The following is a 20,492-nucleotide window of genomic DNA, read 5'->3' on the forward strand; positions in this document are numbered from 1 at the left end:
TGTCTGTCAAGTCTCATCTGATCATGGTGGACGAACTGCCCGACTCTCCGTTTACTGGTTTCAGGATGTCATAGAGGAGACACTTCGCACCTGAAAATGAGAAATGTCCTTTAGAGCCACATAACCCATAGAGCAAGAGTTTATCCTAGTTTCTCACAGAGCGACAACTAAAATATAAACAACTGCTTGCTACCCTTTTGATGGGACTCTTAGACAGAGAACTTTCCATTAGATCTTACGGATGTAGCGACCAAATCACCAAATCAGAGGAAACTGTGCGCCACATGCCTTTATAAAGGGTAGGGGGAAAAAAATGAAAAAAAAAATTTACAAATTTAGCAACAGAGGAATTAGGAATTACACATGGACCAAAAAAAACAAATTGAAAGTTAATTGAAAATTTTAAATACTCGGATGAACTATCAGAAATACCCTTAATTACACACAGAAAATTGCTGTAATATTATACACACATAGGAAAAAGAGGGCATTTGAAGTTGGGGAAAGAAATAAAAATGAAGAAAAAAGTTGATTATGAGTGTAATTGCCTTTGGCTAGCTTTGTATGGTTTGCTGGGTGAAAACTTAAAGAGGAAAGTAAAAAAAAAAAAATCAACTTCCATCAAAAGAAGCAACGAAAAATAATCAGCAATCCTCCTTAAAGGCGCTAACTGAATTCGTGAAAAAGCAATGGAAAAGAAAGAATGTGCATTCATCAACAATAAAAAAAGCATATTTTATTTCATGAATTCAATCTGTTATCACCTGGAAGAAGGCATTGGATTAAATACAGGAACAATACTCATGATCCAAAAAAAAATAAAATATATAAATATTTAAAATTTTTGTTTTGACACAGTAGCAGAAAGCTCTTTGGCTATGTAGTTTTTGATAAGATAAGAATAAGATATACTGCTTTGATCCTGAATGGAAATTATCATGTTACACATCATTCATATTTATATTAACACATATTTATACACTGTCATGAACTAATTGATGAAAATACAAAGCTAATTAAAAACAAAATAAACATCAAATAGAATAAAATATTCATAAAATATACAGCAGTTACAAGCAATACTATAAAAATCGGACATGAAAATAGATTAGAGTTGTAATAATGGAATCGTAATGTAAATAGAATTTCAAAAGTAGATTGGGAAGGATTACACATAGCCAACACATGTTGATAAAAAATAAAAATAAAGCATGGTTTTTGAATGTATAAATAAATAATAAATAATATAGATATTGCAACATTTAAACATGCATAAATAAATAGATTTTAAAGTGAATATCGTATCTTTCAAATTTCATGTAATAAAAATCAGCCTAAAGTTTTGTATTGCTGAAAGTAAAAAATTAAAATTGTTTTTCATGTGTATTAGTCTTGTTTCTCCTGTGGCTTCTTTTGATTTCGTCGTACAAGGGTGGCACTCATCTCTTTGAATTTTGTTAATCTTAACATTAGCAATATCTTTGTGAAAATTTTCAAAATTGTTCCATCCATTATTTCCTAACATTCGATTAGCTTGCCTTATTATTATATTTATTTTTATTACTTCAGATTTTTTACAATTTCCACCCCAAGCAGCTACAAGGAAACAAAAAGACTTACAATGCAAGATTTATAAAACAGAGATAAAATTGCTGTGTCAACTGTTATGGAGCACAGTCTTATCATCATGAATAATCTTGTCTTCATCCTATTAAGTACTATGCATGAATGAGTTGTCCAGTCTAATCTTTCATTGACAATTACACCGAGATATTTATATTCCTCTACCCTCTCTACATTTTTGTTTTTAACAATTACATTTTCATGTATGTTACCATCTTTCCTAAAATCAAATATCGTTTCTTTAGTTTTCTTTACATTAAGTTCTAGATAGATATTATCACACCATTTAACAAATCTTTCAATTTCGTTAAAATAATTCAATACAACATCTCCGGTTGTTAACAGGGCCTGAATGGCTGTATTGTCAGGATACTTTAAATTATTTACATTACTTGTGCCGCTTATGGAGTCATTTGTGAATATCACGAAAAGTGTTGGAGCAAGAACAGTTCCTTGGGGTGCCCCAGTGTTGATGATAAGGGTAGAGGATTCAACTCTGTTGTTCTCATCATCCGTGAGGGTGACGAATTGTGGTCGGTCTGTATAGAATTCTAGTACCCAGAGTGCAATCGAGGGACTTACCTCCATGGATAGAAGTTTAGGGATTAGTAGGTGAGGCTGGATGGTGTTGAATGCACTCAAAAAATCTACGAATAGGGTTCTGACATACCTCTGGAGTGTCTAAGTGTTTGTAAGTGTTGTAAGTGTTATGAGAAAACACTAATATAGTGTCGTCCACCCCACGCCCTGATTTCTAATCAAACTGGTTTTTGTCTAGACAGAGACGCCAACTTTAAATTTGGCTCACAGGAGTTTCAGACACCACTCGTAGGAATTTCAAGGCCGAAAGAGGAATTTCCGCACACAAGAAAAAGGAATTCAAACGGAATTTGATATTGTGTTTACATATTGTATAGTTCTAAATAGATCACTGATTAGAATTATATTTTGATACATAAGCACAATGCCAAATACAATCCCAAAGTTTCCTTATTTCAAATGAAGTAAAGAGCCAAAACCTAATGGTAGAGATTGTAGTACTGATGGTAATATGGTGTTGGTGGTTGTAGTAATAGTAGTAGTGATGATGAAGATGTGATAGTAGTTGTTGTAGTAGTAGTGGTAGTGATGATGATATGGTGGTGGTGGTGGTTGAAGTAGTAGTTGTAGTGATGATGATGTGGTGGTGGTATAGTGGTTGTAGTATTTGTGGTCGTGATGACAATGAGGTGATGGTGGTTGTAGTAGTAGTAGTGGTAATGATGATGTGGTGGTGGTGGTTGTAGTAGTAGTGGTAGTGATGATGGTGGTTGTAGTAGTAGTGCTCATGATGATGATGATGTGGTGCTGATGGTTGTAGTAGTAGTGGTGGTAGTGATGATGATGTGGTGGTGATGGTGGTTGTAGTAGCAGTGGTAGTGATGATGATGTGGTGGTGGTGGTTGTAGAAGCAGTGGTGGTGGTAGTGATGAAGTGGCGGTGGTGCTTGTAGTAGTAGTGGTAGTGATGATGTGGTGGTGGTGGTTGTTGTAGTAGTAGTGATAGTGATGATGTGGGGGTGGTGGTTGTAGTAGTAGTGGTAGTGATGTTGTAGTGGTGGTTGTAGTAGTAGTGGTAGTTGCAGTGATGATGATGTGGTGGTGGTGGTTGCAGTGGTAGTGGTAGTGATGACGTGGTGGTGGTGGTTGTAGTAGTAGTGGTAGTGATGATGTGGTGGTGGTGGTTGTAGTAGTAGTGGTAGTGGTTGTAGTAGTAGTGGTAGTGATGATGTGGTGGTGGTGGTGGTTGTAGTAGTAGTGGTAGTGATGATGTGGTGGTGGTGGTTGTAGTAGTAGTGGTAGTGATGATGTGGTGGCGGTGGTGGTTGTAGTAGTAGTGCTCGTGATGATGATGTGGTGCTGATGCTTGTAGTAGTAGTGGTAGTGATGATGATGATGTAGTGGTGGTTGTTGTAGTAGTAGTGGTAGTGATGATGTGGTGGTGGTGGTTGTAGTAGTAGTGGTAGTGGTTGTAGTAGTAGTGGTAGTGATGATGTGGTGGTGGTGGTGGTTGTAGTAGTAGTGGTAGTGATGATGTGGTGGTGGTGGTTGTAGTAGTAGTGGTAGTGATGATGTGGTGGCGGTGGTGGTTGTAGTAGTAGTGCTCGTGATGATGATGTGGTGGTGGTGGTTGTAGTAGTAGTGGTAGTGATGATGATGATGTAGTGGTGGTTGTTGTAGTAGTAGTGGTAGTGATGATGATGTGGTGAAGATGGTGGTTGTAGTAGCAGTGGTAGTGATGATGATGTGGTGGTGGTGGTTGTAGTGATTAAGATGAAGTGGTGGTGGTGCTTGTAATAGTAGTGGTAGTGATGATGTGGTGATGGTGGTTGTTGTAGTAGTGGTAGTGATGTTGTAGTGGTGGTTGTAGTAGTAGTGGTAGTTGCAGTGATGATGATGTGGTGGTGGTGGTTGCAGTAGTAGTGGTAGTGATGATGTGGTGGTGGTGGTTGTAGTAGTAGTGGTCGTGATGATGTGGTGGACGGTGGTTGTAGTAGTAGTGGTAATGATGATGTGGTGGTGGTGGTTGTAGTAGTAGTGGTAATGATGATGTGGTGGTGGTGGTTGTAGTAGTAATGGTAATGACGATGTAATGGTGTTGGTGGTGGTTGTAGTAGTAGTGCTAGTGATGATGTGGTGGTGGTGGTTGTGGTAGTAGTAGTGGTAATGATGATGTGGTGGTGGTGGTTGTAGTAGTAGTGGTAGTGATGATGTGCAGGTGGTGGTTGCAGTAGTAGTGGTAATGATGATGATGTGGTGGTGGTTGTAGTAGTAGTGGTAATGACGATGTAATGGTGTTGGTGGTGGTTGTAGAAGTAGTGGTAGTGATGATGATGTGGTGGTGGTGGTTGTAGTAGTAGAGGTCGTGATGATGATGTGGTAGTGGTGATTGTAGTAGTAGTGGTAGTGATAATGTGATGCTGGTGGTTGTAGTAGTAGTGGTATTGATGATGATGTGGTAGTGGTGGTTGCAGTAGTAGTGGTAGTGATGACGATTTGGTTGTGATGTTTGTAGTAGTAGTGATGATGATGTGGTGGTGGTTGTAGTAGTAGTGGTAGTGATGATGATGTGGTCATGGTTGTAGTAGTAGTGGTAGTGATGATGATGTGGTGGTGGTTGTAGTAGTAGTAGTAGTGATGATGATGTGGTGGTGGTTGTAGTAGTAGTGGTAGTGATGATGATGTGGTGGTGGTTGTAGTAGTAGTGGTAGTGATGATGATGTGGTGGTGGTTGTAGTAGTAGTGGTAGTGATGATGATGTGGTGGTGGTTGTAATAGTGATGGTAGTTGTGGTGGTGGTAGTGGTTGTAGTAGCAGTTGTGGTACTGATGATGATGTGGTGGTGGTGGTGGTGGTTGTAGTAGTAGTGGTAGTGATGATGATGTGGTGGTGGTTGCAGTAGTAGTGGTAGGATGATGGTTGTAATACTAGTGGCAGTGATGATGATGTTGTGGATGGGGGGGGGGGGTATCCTTGGAACAAATCGACCTCACCGGAATTTGACGGAAGTTGCCCGGAGCCCGGAATTTTTTTCTCCAGACCGGAGTTTTTTCCGGTGAAACCGGAGTTTTGGCATCACTGTCTAGATGTTGTTGTGCACTTTGTTGTAGAAATCTTTGCTGGATAATCCTTTCTAGACAATTCATCGGGATGGATGTCAGCGTTACAGGACGAAAATCATTCTTTTCCTTGCCTTTTTGATGTTATGGGACGGGAATTATTTTTGAAGTTTACCAAATTTTTGGAATATGCCAGTTTCTTCGGGACTGATTAAAATGTAAGTAAGTAAGTAAATAATGAATTTATATAGCGCCTAAACATCCACGTTAATTGTGCTCTGCAGCAATAAAAATGTTTAAAAACAACAAAATTGAAAATTACGACGCTACACGATACATAATAAGCATGCATATAAAAACAAAATCCAAGCAACATCTATTTCATGAAAAATAAGCCTCACGGAACAACTCAGTCTTCAGGCATTTCCTGAAAAGTGATAAATTTTCACAGGACTTTGTCCGGGGACTAAGTGCGTTCCATAGACGTGGAGCTATGAATGAAAAGGCTTTTTCACCGAAAGTGGATTTTGAGGTGGTAACTTTTAGAAGTTGGGACTGAGATGATCTTATATTTCGAGTGGGTTCATACTTTTTAATCAGTTCCTGCAAATATTCAGGTGCCAATCCATCAAGACATCTAAAAACAAAAAAATGTGTGTAAAAATATAGAAGAATTCGTTTGCACATGATTTCAATAAATTTGATGAAATTTGATCAGGTCCGCTTGCTTTATCTGTTTTAATATTTTTGAACAATCTAATGACGTTGGCCTGAGTGATGTCCCTTTATTCATCTGTTCTGTGACGTTTGAGTTGCTCAATTAGGTTGTTTAATCTCGCGATGTGTTATGAGCTGTGTCATTATCTTCAAGAGTTTTGTTTTTACCTCCATTTTCTTTCTCTATGATATGCACATATCGTTTTAACATTTTTGCAACCTCTGTTGACACAAAAGAAGAGTATCAATTTGATCACTATATTATTATTTTAAGGGTTTTACACTTCTCGCAACACATTTTGGTCATATCAGCACCAGTAAAAAGGAAGAAAATTGGAAAGTAAAAAGCTCTAGAATAACAATTAAAGCACACCTAAGAAAAAGGAAAATACTTGGTACTTAGTTTGAGACCACCCAAATGTCTCATCCTAACACAAGCACAGGTCCCCACTAAGAGGATTACACTCAAAAGTTTACAGTGCTTAAAAGAGAAAAAAAAATCATCTCCAAAAACTCTATGCATTTGACTGTTTCCCTCCCAGCCAGGGTCAGGGCAAAACCAAGTAATCTCATTCCAAGACAAAGGCAGAAGCAAATTGGAAAACAGATATAGGGGTTAGAAGACTGAGTAAGTGCCTCCCCGCCCACTGTGGAAGGTCAGGAACCCCACCCAGGAGTATCAATTTGAAATTGGATTACAACTTGTTTAGATCTATATAGACTTACCCAAGTCTTGGACCAATTTGAGCACAGCAGTCTTGACTTCCTGTTGGTCCCAACCCTCCTCCAACACCCGTCTGGCCGCATCTGACATCATCAACTGTTCAAGGTTAGGAGCTGGGAACAGAAAATACACTAGTTTATCCCTAATTTAATAGAAATAAGCAATCTGTTACATCAACTTTTGATGTAAAACAAAAAGGATAACAACAACAACAAAAATAATAATAATAAATAATAATAATAATAATAATAATAATAATAATAATAATAATAATAATAATAAATAATAATAATAATAATAATAATAATAATAATAATAATAGCAGTAAAACAACGAAAAAGTGTCAAATATTCCTAATTTAATCTTGTATTCAAGTTTTGACCACCCAATACATGAGATAATATGTATTTTATAAAAATTAAATATGAACAGTAGCAAATTTCCTTAAATTCACTATGTTTGAATCACTATTCCATCTGCAGGCCATAGGAAGCCACGTTTCCACCTCATACTGTACAACAGCCATCACAAACTACAAGCAGGTCATTAACACAAAGATCTGTAACTAAAAGCAGAAAAATCACTAAGAATTTACAACATCTGGGCATTAATCCCTTGTGTAAGTATAAGTCTTTTTACAAATATAGTCTCCACCTAAACTCAGTTATATACTAGCAGTCATTAAGATTAAGTCTACACTACCTAATATTTTGCACCGTCATGGAAAGTGATATTATGATAACAAGTGCTAATCAATTTTTTATAAACCATTTTTTTTACAATTTTTTTTACATAATTATTTATGATATAGGGTAAACATTTTAAAAATGGCCCTCACAGGAGGATGATTCGATGCAATGTTAAATTTGGTGCATGGCCTTCACTGGTATCAATAAAGGCTTAGCACTGCCATCCCATGCTGCAGCAAAGTCTGTGAAAGAACCTCTAGGGAATACTGCTCCATCCCATATCAACACCTGCTCTATTCCTTGCGCATTGTCTATGACATGTTGGAATACCTTTTCGTCCAAGATCATCCCCAGTGAGTGAAATAGGTGAATAAGCAGGTTAATCCGAAACAAGAAAGGTTTTTCCTTAAAATTTTCGTATTGCGGGGTGTAGCATTGACATGCTATTAAAAAAATCTAAGACCATGTTGGGTATCACACAATGGCACAAAAAACAATGGCTGTCCGGATCTAGGGCACACACACAAGTGCCCGTTTCTTCACAACAATTAAAACCATAGCTGTTGAATTGTTGAAATTAAACCACCTTGATCACAAATATACTTTAAAAAAAAAGAATTTTCAATCCCTACAATTATCACTTTATCTTTATCAATTGAATTTGCCTTTAATATCCGCGTCTAATGCTGGTATAATCCACTTTCGTTTTTTGCTCTTTTTATCAGAAATTATGTCCTGTACTCCTGTATTGAAAATATTAGAGGCAGGTAAATTACAAGACAAAAGTAGTCAAGCAAATATGTTTTGAATCCATGAACGTTGATTTTACATGGTTTCAAAGACAACCATGTCTCAGTGAGCAGATTTTAGTGATTTTTATAATTATCAAAATTTTACCAATCTGAAATTGATGTAAATGTAGATGATAATCAATTTGATATATTCATTGACTAAGATAAAGAGGAAGGTTTATTTACTGATGTGGATCCAGATTTTGATACTGGCTCAGACTAAGTACACTCCAGCACAGTTTCCTCGAACTTAATCGAAAGTCCTGAAAATTTTCCTTATTATTCTTTGCTATCATTCCATTCCTTCCTCGAACTAATTTTTACCTGAAGCATGGTTTCCTCGAACTAATTTCATTCAGCCTACACACCCAAAAAAAAAGATTAATTAAAGGGTCTATTTTTTTAATGCGACCGGTGAATTCGGCCACTGATGATTTACTGTGACATTGACAGTTACGCATGTGTGTATCTATCTACACTGCAGGTGTATATAATATAGAATATGATACTCATGCAGACACACACAGCGACTCACACTCTTTCGCTGTTTCGCATAACAGCCACCTTTCTGCTTATTCTTATCACTTCGTCATTCATTCTCATTATTTCAATGTCACACGCCATGATTTGCTAATGGTTGTCTTCAATAGTAAATGAATATTGTGATACAGAAGCCCCCCCCCCCCCGACACACACACACACACACCGACCACTTTAACATGTCAATAGTTATCTCCTTCAACATATCAATAAGTAAATAAATGATAAAATTTCTTTTCTTCATCCTCCAGCGAAGATTTGTCTTTGGTCCATTCAAAGGAAAGACTGGAATAACCCAGGTGTCAGCTGCAGCTAATCATCGCAAATTGAACAAGGGAGAGATGGCTAGCTTCGGGCCACATAATGCGTGAATATTCGAACTAGGTTTCTTTCGGGTACAAAGCAATAACCATACCGCTGAATTACACTTCCCCTCCTTTCCATCAAGTTGTTTTTGACAAGGCACAGTTTCCTCGAACCTTTTTGCATGTTCTGAAGAGTTTAAGGAAACTGTGCTGGTATGTAGATGGTGACCAGGCATCAACTGCCACTGGAGCTAAACTACTATTGATAACAATTGGAGAAGCTGACACTGTTCAGGCCTAGGAGAAAATGCGTCCACTTGTCTGAACAAACAGTACCTGTTGATTTCCCTAAAATGATTTACCAATTAATTACTTATAGTGTCTAAGCTCGACAAAAGGCAGTGGAAAGGCAATGCCCACTGTCATAAACTATACTACATTTAGGGAAACAGACATCAAAATGACCTGAAAGCATACATTGCAATGAATCTGCAGAGCAACCTTTGGATAACAACATCGCCCAGACAAGAAAATTATGTCGATATCCAGGGTTTTCAAAATTCCTGCAAAAGGGGATGTGGTGAGACCTGTGAATATAATGATGTGATGCACGAACCAGTACCTACTCGCAGATGATGGGGCCAGAAGTCAATGCATTTATAAGCTCTTGTCTGCTTAAACCATGTCACATCTACTCGCAGATCATGGGGCCAGAAGTCAATGCATTTATAAGCTCTTGTCTGCTGGGCGCGGAACAGCTTCATAGATGGCCAAATTTGTTCCTTCCTTTGAGGTTCAAGGCTAATCGTCTCGATCTTGTCCCAGTTCTTGACTATTGTTGACAGACTGTTGAGGGGGAATTCCTTACTTTGCAGCGATTTCCTTCAATGACATCATCTTTTTATTGATATCAGTGAGGATTGGCATGCTTGACATCAATGTTGAGGACTTTTCTTGATCAGTGCAGATATCCTGATTCTTGGTTCATACTTGATTTGTCAGCAGGGTTGTCAGTGTCTGTCAATGACATGTCAAAACCGCAAGTTTTTAAAAAATGTACTTAATAGCAACTGCATTGGTAGGTAACATAGTGATCTCATTGGCTCGAAGTAGACTTGAGGAGGACATCTCATTGGTCATTAAAGAAGCATTTTTTTGGCTAAGAGTATGAGATGATTTTGGTAAGAAATGAGGTTGACTATTTGGCAAGAAAGTTGACTTCCGATTACCGCTAAATTGATGTCACGAAATAGGAATTTTACAAAATAGTATGTAGCTCTTTTAGGGTTTTTATTACTGATAATGTATTTCTAAAAATAAAACAGGGACCAGTGGTCAATGTCCATATCAAGGGGTTGTTGTTTTTCAGGGCTTGTAGAAATCTCGTTCAAGTTCAAGTTCATAAGATGCAAAAGGCACACTGTGCCCACCACCGGAAATCGTATGCACATAAATGTTACCTATCACATCACACTAATTCTGTCACTCAAGTCATTCAATCCTGTCGGTGTTTTTGTATATTTGCAGAAAATGTGTTGAAATGATGTTGGGTCTGTGTTGTCTATTATGCCATGTGGTAGTTTGTTCCATTCACGTATTGTTCAAGGGAAAAAGCTGTAATTGTATGTGTTTGTTTTTGCAAATGGCTGGAGGAATTTGTCGGTGTGATGAAAGCCTGGTCCAGTATCTGTTTTTTTTAAGTGTTAATGTAGATCAGAATGTTCATGGCAGGTTATTTGCTTTGGACTGTTTTGTGAAATAGATGTATGCGCACATTCTCTCTATGAGACTGGAGTGTTGGCCATCTTAGTGTGTCTAGAGCTGCTGTCACACATGCCGGATCCATCTTGCAGCTGATCTCTGAATGTTTTCAATGACTTTTATGTCCTTAATTTTGTAGGGATCCCATGCAGTACAGGCATACTCTGCTCACAAGGTGAATATATCAGGGATGATAATGGCAATTTGTCAAAAATGAGGAAAATCTACCGGTCTGTCTGTCAAACCCAAATCTAATTCAAAATTACATGGCTATTCATTGCTACTTAATATTACGTTATATATAACTAATTTGAAAGCACATCTATCCTGATCATTACTAGAGACATCCTGACTTTTTGTAAATATAATTTAACCAATTGTCATTTCCAATCAAACATTTTAGAGGCCTATAATGCCACCCACTATATCAAGAGATTATAATAAACTTTTGGCTATTTGTTTTTATACTACAAGCCCGGTTAGTGTGTGTATTACTGCAACCTTGTGGTTATGCAGCTTATAAACAAGAGTCTTTAATCAATTGCAATTTCTGATGACCATGCTTATCAACAGAGATCACTGCACTACTCGAAGAAAAAAACAGTCACAAAAAAACATAATCTTACTGACAAAACTTACTATATGAGGCATCAGAACCAGCACTGGCACCCTGGGGAATAAAACAAAGAATATTGATCATCTACCAAGTGGCAAGAGATTGCATGTTGACCCTGGCAAGAGTTATGTGTAAAGCTACCTCTCGTTGCCTAGTGAAAAGCTTGCTGGAGCATGTGGTTACATTTTTTTTAAAAAGCTGATTTGTAATGATGCTTAATATATAAATCATTCATACCTTGTTTTTAAAAAAAAAACATTTGTGTTACAAAATTCTTCCTCATTAATATTATATATACATGGTGCATTTTTTTTTGTTGCTAGTATATCATAAATGGCCAGTAAGCCTAACAATTAACTGCTCCCCCCCCCCCCCCTTTTTTTTTAAAGATCTTAATATTGCTTTAACAATATTTACAAAGTATTGACACACAACAGACAACATAATCATTCCTCTACCTCTTTCTATTAAAAAAAAAATTACATTCTACAAGGGGAAGGAGGGGATCAATAAATTACACTATTGCCGTCTCAAATTGTTTAATACCCCCCCCCCCCCCCCCCCCCCCCCTGCCCCATAAAAAAAAAAAAAAAATTTAAAGTTAATAACTAGACATTTCCATATTAAAAAAAAAACAACTTTTCATCATGGCCGTTCATGGTGACTGTTACAAAACGACCTTTTGCTACAGCATCATATAAACTTTTTATTGTTCTATTTTTTTTCTCCTCACTCAGCATATTAATTTAAGCCAAGTTTTATATCATTGGCTATAAATTCAATTCTAGGTATCTCAGGGATGCCACCAGGCAAATTAAAAAAAGCCTGAAAACTTGCGCGGACGAGATACAAATCAACGTCAAGGGCTTTGTAGGGATTTGAAAAATATCAAATTTGGAATATTGTTTCAGTACTTATTATTGCAATTGAGAGCAAATAACACACAAAAGAAAGGAGAGTTAACAGTTTTCAAATTGATAAAATAAGGTGCTGAAAACAAAATATAGACAAATTAATATCAATAGCTATCAGGGGTGAGAATGACTGGTCACATAAAAGGAGAAAATTTTTCATTGTGAAGATCATGACCCACCCATGCAACCATAACCTATAAATTTGAACTTCATCAAATTCATTGAGATGCGATCCAAAACTTGTCTAGCAGCAATTTCTGATACGACTCCAGCAATTTCTGATACGACTCGGAGAATTTCAAAAGTTTAAATTGTAATTACATTTGGTGGTTGTAGTAGGGATGATGATGTGGTGGTGGTTGTAGTAGTAGTGGTGGTAGGGATGATGATGTGTGGTGATTGTTGTAGTAGTATTGGTCTTAGAGATGATGATCTGATGGTGGTTTTAGTAGTAGTGGTTCTAGGGATGATGATGTGGTGGTGGTTGTAGTAGTGGTGGTCTTTTAGAGAAAATTGTGTGGTGGTGGTTGTAATAGTTGTGGTAGGAATGATGATGTGGTGGTAGTTGTAGTAGTACTGGTGGTAGGGATGATGTGGTGTTATTTGTAGTAGTAGTGTTGGTAGGGATGATGATGTGGTGGTGGTTGTAATAGTAGTGGTGGTAGAGATGATGTAGTGGTTTTGGTGAGTGTTTTTTATTCAGTGATAATAATAGCAATTTGTCAAAAAGGAGAAAATGTCTCCGTCTATCGGTCAAACGCAAGCAAAGTGTAAAAATAACAGGAACATAGTTTTGTATTGGTATTATGTAATATATTACTATTACTAGTATAAATCCATTCTTATCATTAAACATAAATTTACTTTTTGTAAACATTTAATGAATTGTCCTTTCCACATGTTAAAGGCCTACAGTGTTATTCAAATAAAAGACCAGAAAGTGTTGTTTTGTTTTGATTTTTACTTTATAAAGCAGGCTACAATATCTTTTATTTTTTACCGAAACCTAATGGTTATTCAGCTTATAAATACAACCCAAGAATCTCACAAATTTAAAGCCATAGTCAAAAGGTAAAAAGAAAGAAGAATAAACTAAGCCAATCACCATTGCTTTATTCTAGGCTAATGTATTATCTCTGTATAACCAGATGATTGAACGGATGGTTGCGAAAGAAATATCTATATATATATTATATATATATATATATATATATATATATATATATATATATATATATATATATATATATATATATAGTAGAGAGAGAGAGAGAGAGAGAGAGAGAGAGATTTGTCCCTCAACTTCCCCTTCAACCATCAACTAGCTAATCAAAGAACACCACTGGTCGTCTGTGTCAATTGTGACATCTGGTGCCATTCATTCTGGCCCGACGTCATAAAAACGGGACCGTCACTAAATTTCACGAGACTATTGCACAGGTGTCAAAATATGACATAAGACATAATGGTGATTTTGTGGTTTTGAGGGAAATGTTTGACACGGCAAATTCAGCGGAAAATTTCTAAGAAACTCTCAAACTCATTGTTTATTTATCAAAATTTTTTTTAAAAAAAAGGAGGAATTGTGATGGGGATGGGCGGAGATAAACTACCATTTAGGTGCCCAAATATTCGACAGGCGGTAACAGCCCAAATTATTCACCCGGCGAAAAAGTTCCGGCTCAAATCTCGATCGCGATTTTTTTCTTAATTTCTTTTTTTTTTTTTTTGAATAGTGACGATGGACAAAAACCGGAGGTTCCGGATTAAAACCGGCTGGTGGTAAAAAAACCCGGAAAAGTAGCATCCCTGGTATCTAATTTATCCAAAATTTATCCAAGCAATTCACAGCTGTGTCAGGTCATCATCTAAAAAAAAAATTTCTGATCAAAATTTATTTTCATATGTGTTCTCTTAGTCACTTTACCTGATTTTCTGCAGCAATATTCCTCTGAACTTGGTCGATAAACTCTTGGCCTTTGACAAACTGGTTGTATTTGCACTGAGGTCGAAAACGAGCATGTTGATAGGCTGCGTTATCATTTGGACGCCAATACTTCAGACCCAGGCCACAGTAAAAACAACGAGCACAGTCAGAATAACCTGGCAAATGTATTTTATTAAAGTTTTGATTACATGTACTTTCTAGCTGTCAAAGTGATACTAAGCTGCTAGAAGCTGTGGACTGTAACAAGTAATGAACAAAAATAAAAATACGAAGGTGGGGCTGGAAAGTTTTGCAATTTCCGTAATAACTCATTTTTGTTTTTAAGGGTTTTACGGCGCTTGCAACACATTTAGGTTGTATATCAGTGCCAGTAAAATAAAAGAAAATGAGATAGTCAAATTCTAGAATTACAATTAAAGTACCACAGAAAAAGGAAGAAAAGGGGAAATTGGAACAAATAGGGATCAAATGTAGATCCCAAGAGCCGACCATCAATGTACTTAGTTTGAGATCAGCTATAAGTCTCATCAGGACACAAGCACAAGATCCAACAAAGAGGAAGACAAATGCTTACATTAAAAATAACAAATATAATAATATATAACAGAGGTGATTTACAAGGAAAATAATATTATCTCCAAAAACAATAACTATGCATTTGACTGTTTCCCTCCCAGCCAAAGTCCACGGCCAGGACAAAACTAAGTAATCTCATTCCAAGACAAAGTCAGAGAAAGCAAATTGGAAAACAGTAAGAAACCCCACCCAGAACTTTCATTTTTAGGAGGAATTCGTTGTTAAACATTACATTAAAAGAAAGCTTGAAATCTAAGCTACAGATTGCTTACTAAACTTATATTATATATATTATATATATAGAAGGGGGGAAAGGAACTACGGTCTTTGTTATAGCCTTTTGCTGGTAGATAGGTTGATGTTTTGATAATGTCCGACTGAAAAAGTGCTAAATTGTCCGACTGAAAAAGTGCTAAATTGTCCGACTGAAAAAGTGCTGAAAGTGAGGGGTTTTTTTTCATCTTTTTCTTTTAGTTCCGGCTTGTGTTGGCTCATCACAACCAGAGAAGCCGGCAGATCCGCTCAATTGCTAAAAAGCCGGACATTGTCTCACTACACTCAGGTGTAAATTGAATGCCAGGCCATTAACAACGTTGTCTGCTGGAAAAAAATTGTAACTGATTTTTAAAAAAATTAATCCAACAGACAATACTGTAAGTGAAATATCAAAATCATGCTACCTAATACTAATAGGGTTTTTAAAAAAATATATCATGTATTACACGCCCACCACAATAACATTTGTATATTGTGCATGAAAAAAGGAACAACCACAAATAAGTTTTATGGTGACAATGTAAAACAATTATAATAAATTGAATAAAAGATTCTTGTTAGTATTGTATATCCGAGACAGATTTTGGCGGTTTAAAATGGACTAATGGATCACAAATATATAAAATGGAACTTAACTATTCCATTAAAATCGGAATGCTAACTTGATAAAAATCATTCTTCTTTCTTCTTCTTCTTCTTCTTCTTCTTCTTCTTCTTCTTCTTCTTCTTCTTCTTCTTCTTCTTCTTGTTATCAATGCTATTTTTATCATTGCGACTATTATTCCCCATCATTATCATCATCCCTATCATTATCAATATCATTATTGCTATCATCATCGTCTTCATCATCAACATCATCATCATCATATGATTATGATTACGTAGTGTTTTTATGCACGTCTGTTGACAGTGTATCTAAACAGATCGTTTTTATGCACCTCCGTTACGCATGCGCATTCCACGTGATTCATCAGCCATGCCGTGTTTCTGTATTTGGACACGGCAAAAGTTATATTGTGACAACTGTACATCTTTGTTAGGAAAAAAAAAAAAATAAATAAATAAATAAAAATTCGAAATTTAAAACCAGAAAAATAGAAGTTGCATTGAAGGTAAAATGATGTTCCAGAAAGACATTAAATGTTATGAACAGTCAGGTGGCTCTGTAGCATACGTAGTGGACAAACTGTCAAGACTCTGACCTGGAAGTTACTGGGTTCGATTCCCATTATGGACAATTTTTAAAAATAAATTTTATTGAGAAAGAAATCATTTTTTTGTTATAGTTACTGGAAATATTTTTAATACTAAAAGTTAATAAATTATTATTTTTATTATTATTATTATCATTATTTTATAAAACAACATCGGTACCATTCACTGTGTTATCAATGCGTTACTTATATGTACACATCGATTGTTATCATTTTATAATATGTATAATTATCATCTGTGCACTAGTTTACTGCATCTTTGTCTTTTTATTGTTTTATTTCATTTCACTGTTTTCTTCTCCCATTTTGTTTTGGTTTGTTTGTTGTTTTTTTTTTGTTGCTTTTCAAAAACGTTTTGTTTTACCATGTTTTAAAAAACTTCGATTTTAATTTTCTAAAATTATTTATTTATTTATATTTTGTTCATTGTGATCAATATTTGTGTGCCATGTTTCTTTTTACCTTTGATTTTTAAAATTATTATTATTATTATTATTTAATTATTATCACTGTATAAATGTACATCAGTAATCACAAAGCAGCATGCTAAACTACAATCTAAAATTATCTAAAACTCATGGACGCACATGGGTCTATTCACAGAAAATAAGATGAGAAGCCTCTTTTTCTGTGGGTCTATTTCCACACCATGCATTTACACCCTCAATGGTGGTACATAAAAACAGTGTGTTAATTAATTCTATTAATATTTATTGTCATATTTTATTTCGTATTACCTTACAAAGGGGTATTCTAAATTTCCTGTCACATCATTGTCTTTGTTTATTCACCTTAACTACTCAATTCACACATATCTCATTCGTCCTTGGTGTTTTATTCATCATGTTTTGTTGATAAAGGGGAAACCCGAAATGTCCACAGTATCTGTCTTCGTCTAATAAATTAAAGCTTACAATTCAACACTTATCGTTATTTTTTCCTTCGACCTTCAAGCAGCAAAAATTTTGTTAATTAACCAGCACCACCAACGGAGGTGCATAAAAATGGTGTGACTTTTTACACCGCAAACCGAGGTGCATAAAACCGTGTTTTTTACACTTCTAACAGAGGTGAGTTTTTAAACACTTTCAACGGTGTGCATAAAAATGCCTTCTTTTATGATTATTATCACTTTTATCATCATCATCATTATCCTTCTTCATTGTTGTGATACCGTTTCTTGAGGGGCGGTTTGGGTCTTTTCTAAAAAAAAATTAATTACCAATATTCTGCGGTTTTAATCATTCTATATCGTCATTATAGGTTAAAAAACAACATTTATGGTGAAAATTTTTAATTATCTGTGTTGATACCCTTTTTGCGACCTAATTTGGGGGTCTGACATCAAAAAAATATAACAATCTCGTGGCAAACGTTCCACAAAAACTAATGAAGGCATGACCTCCATATTCTTCCCTCTTGTCAACATTGTACCATAGTGTGTCACCATAGAGAGATTTTACGGCTTTAGCTTATTAATTTTTTATTAGAACATTACAAATTGGAGAATCAAAATGTTATGACAAAATTGATGTTATAAATTCAGAATTAGTATTATAATTCAAAATTCACATATCTTATCAAAAAAATCTCTCTATGGTGACACAGTACATTATCTCTGTGATAACTGTGGAAAATTTCAGACAATTTCATTAAATAGATTCTGAGAAACGTTTGACACAGTATCCCATACCCTTAGAAAAATGACATATTGAGAAAATAGCAAAATAGCTTCCCGTTTTTCACACTTTTCTTACTACCTGTACCATTTTCGACTTTGTTTTTCGTGCCTTTATAGTCTACTTTAAGAATTTGGACTTCACTTATATTATTTCTAGGATAATAAAATATTTTCCACCAAAATCTCAAAATCAATTTTTCGAAGGATTTTCCTAATAATTAGACACAAACCGCCCCTTAAATAAGGTGGAAAAAAAGCAAAAGGGTTACCTGCATAGAAGAATCCAAGTGAGACCAGGTCATCTGGTTTCTGACTGTGCATTGGATCCCAGGACCCGAAGGTTATTTTACGAATTTTTTGACTGGCAAACTGAGGATAAGCTGCCCCCCTCAAGTCAAGGAATTCATCATCGTCAAAGTTGTTTCTCTCATCAAATATTCTCAAAAAATTTGGGCTAGGTCGGGTCCCCACAGGTGGCTGACTAGTCACTGAAGTGTAAATAAAGTAAACATGGTTCTCCTCCAAGGACTGTTGTTGAACGAATGATTTTCCACTGTGTCCGTCACCCAAATATTTTCTGTTGAAGTGCGTCAAATCGGCAAATGTCAAGCCACGGGTTCCTTGGAAAAGAGGCACATTGTTTTGGGCCCTCCCCGTCTCACAGTTCTCTTCATGAACGGTTTCATCTAACCGTAGACCATGCAGAAAGCCATTGTAATCCTTCTTACAGTGGAAACATATCACTTCTTTATTCACTCCAGTGTGATAGAAGCCGTGCTGAGCTAGCTCTGTGGCAGAATATATGGGCATGGTGCTACACTGGTTGTACGAACGTATGCGAAGAAATTCATATCGCATCAAGGGGTGGATTAACTCATCAAAGACAACGAAGGTTGATAAACACAGGAAATCATTGCCAGGAATGACATGAGAACAAGGATGAAGAATAGTCTCCCAAGATTTTTTCACCTTGTCAGTCAAATTCCTGGGCGTGTCGAGTGCCAAAATATCAAAATCTGAACTCTGCCTGTTCCGAGGGCCAGTCATGCAAAAATGTTTGAAAATTAATTTTTCAATCACCGACTTATGAGAAAGAGTAATATTGGACTGATTTACGTATCTCCTTTCGTCAATCTTCGATTCCTCAATTATTGCTTTTTCAATGCTTCCATGGGTTTTATCAAAGGTAATTTCCTTATTTCTTTCCTTATTAATGTCTTCAACTGTTCCCAATGTTTCATCAACATAAAATTCTTCATTTCTTTCATGACAAAGCTCTCCAGAGGTTTCATTTACATTAAATTCCTCATTTCTTCTCTTTTTAGGGTATTTGGCGGGTTTAACAGCATTAAATTCTTCATTTCTTTCCTTTTCAATGACTCCAGATGTTTCATCAACAGTAATTCCCTCATTTCTTATCTTCTTAATGTCTCCAGAAGTTTCACCATCAATAAAATCCTCATCTTTTTCATGATAGGTATCTCCAGATATTTCATCCACATTTAATTCATCTCTTTCGATTTCAATCGCGTCAATTTCATGAAATTTCTCATTTTTTCCATGGCCAATAGCTGTCCAGGTTTTATCAACAATCATTTCCTCATAATGTACATTATCTCCATCATCTTCTTCATTAACATTTACTACGTTTCCTTTGTGCTCTAAATCTTTAAAACTTTCATTAATAACTTGCTCATTACTTTCATAATCAAGACATTCAGAGAGTGCCTTTTTGATTAGAAATTTATTCAATTTTTCATATGGCACTGATGAGACCAGTGAAAGTGAAATTAAGGTCAGGCCCTCAAATTTAATCCTTGCAATATTCACAACAAATATTTGAATACCATTTACTAAATTAATCCATTTCTCATCCCTAACATTGTATTTATATCTTAAATGTTTCAAACCAAGAATACTTAGTAAATATTCAATTTCAGCAGAAATTTGTGATATCATCGAGTCACAACTTGTATTTTGCTTCAAATTCAAGACATGACTTTGAACCGGTTTATTCTTCCCCACATAATGTTTGTAAATTTTTGGTATTTGCCTGGTTGGATCATCAGCTCCATCATTCATTGAATGTTCTTGTTGTTTGTTGTCTCCAACAGAATCATGGCAAGGAGAAGGACCAGAATTTGTCTCTCGTTTTTTCCTAGTCTCCGTAGATTTCTTCTTTTTTATGCATTCCTCGAATATTTTTACCAGTACTACTATAAGCATTTTCAACAATAATTCAATGATGGCCTTCTTCATTCGAGCATTAACTTGCAACAGTAGCAGCAGAATCTTTGGGTCTAAAATGGAGTTGAAAACAAAAAAAAATCATATAAAAACAGAGATGAAAGAGTTGGTGATATTTAAAACCTGGCAACCCTTCGATTAAAATTTCTCTTGATTCTTGACCTTTTTGTCCTGATTTACCATTATTATTATTATTATTATTATTATTATTATTATTATTATTACTATCATTATTATATATCGATTTCAATTGCAGATTATTGTAATATCAA

General features: G+C 35.7%; 1 protein-coding gene across 12 annotated transcripts in view; it reads right to left on the reverse strand.

Annotated features, from left to right (window-relative positions):
- Positions 1–20,492, reverse strand: part of LOC144967384 (uncharacterized) — a 78,747-nt gene that overhangs the window by 17,553 nt on the left and 40,702 nt on the right. For all 12 annotated transcript variants that reach the window (XR_013644376.1, XR_013644378.1, XR_013644380.1 and 9 more), the window contains 4 exons: positions 18,243–20,273; positions 14,206–14,381; positions 11,388–11,418; positions 6,665–6,775 (listed from right to left, as the gene is read on the reverse strand). Coding sequence is in view for 5 of the 12 variants with exons in the window: in XM_078904512.1 (XP_078760638.1) it covers positions 6,665–6,775; positions 11,388–11,418; positions 14,206–14,381; positions 18,243–20,273 (2,349 nt within the window). In the remaining 7 variants the exon portion in view is untranslated. The remainder of the gene's footprint in view (positions 1–6,664; positions 6,776–11,387; positions 11,419–14,205; positions 14,382–18,242; positions 20,274–20,492) is intronic.

The sequence above is a fragment of the Berghia stephanieae genome, chromosome 3 (genome assembly GCF_034508935.2).
Source record: "Berghia stephanieae isolate SIO BIC M18660-M18661 chromosome 3, UCSD_Bste_1.3, whole genome shotgun sequence".
In the NCBI taxonomy this organism is placed as follows: domain Eukaryota; kingdom Metazoa; phylum Mollusca; class Gastropoda; order Nudibranchia; family Aeolidiidae; genus Berghia; species Berghia stephanieae.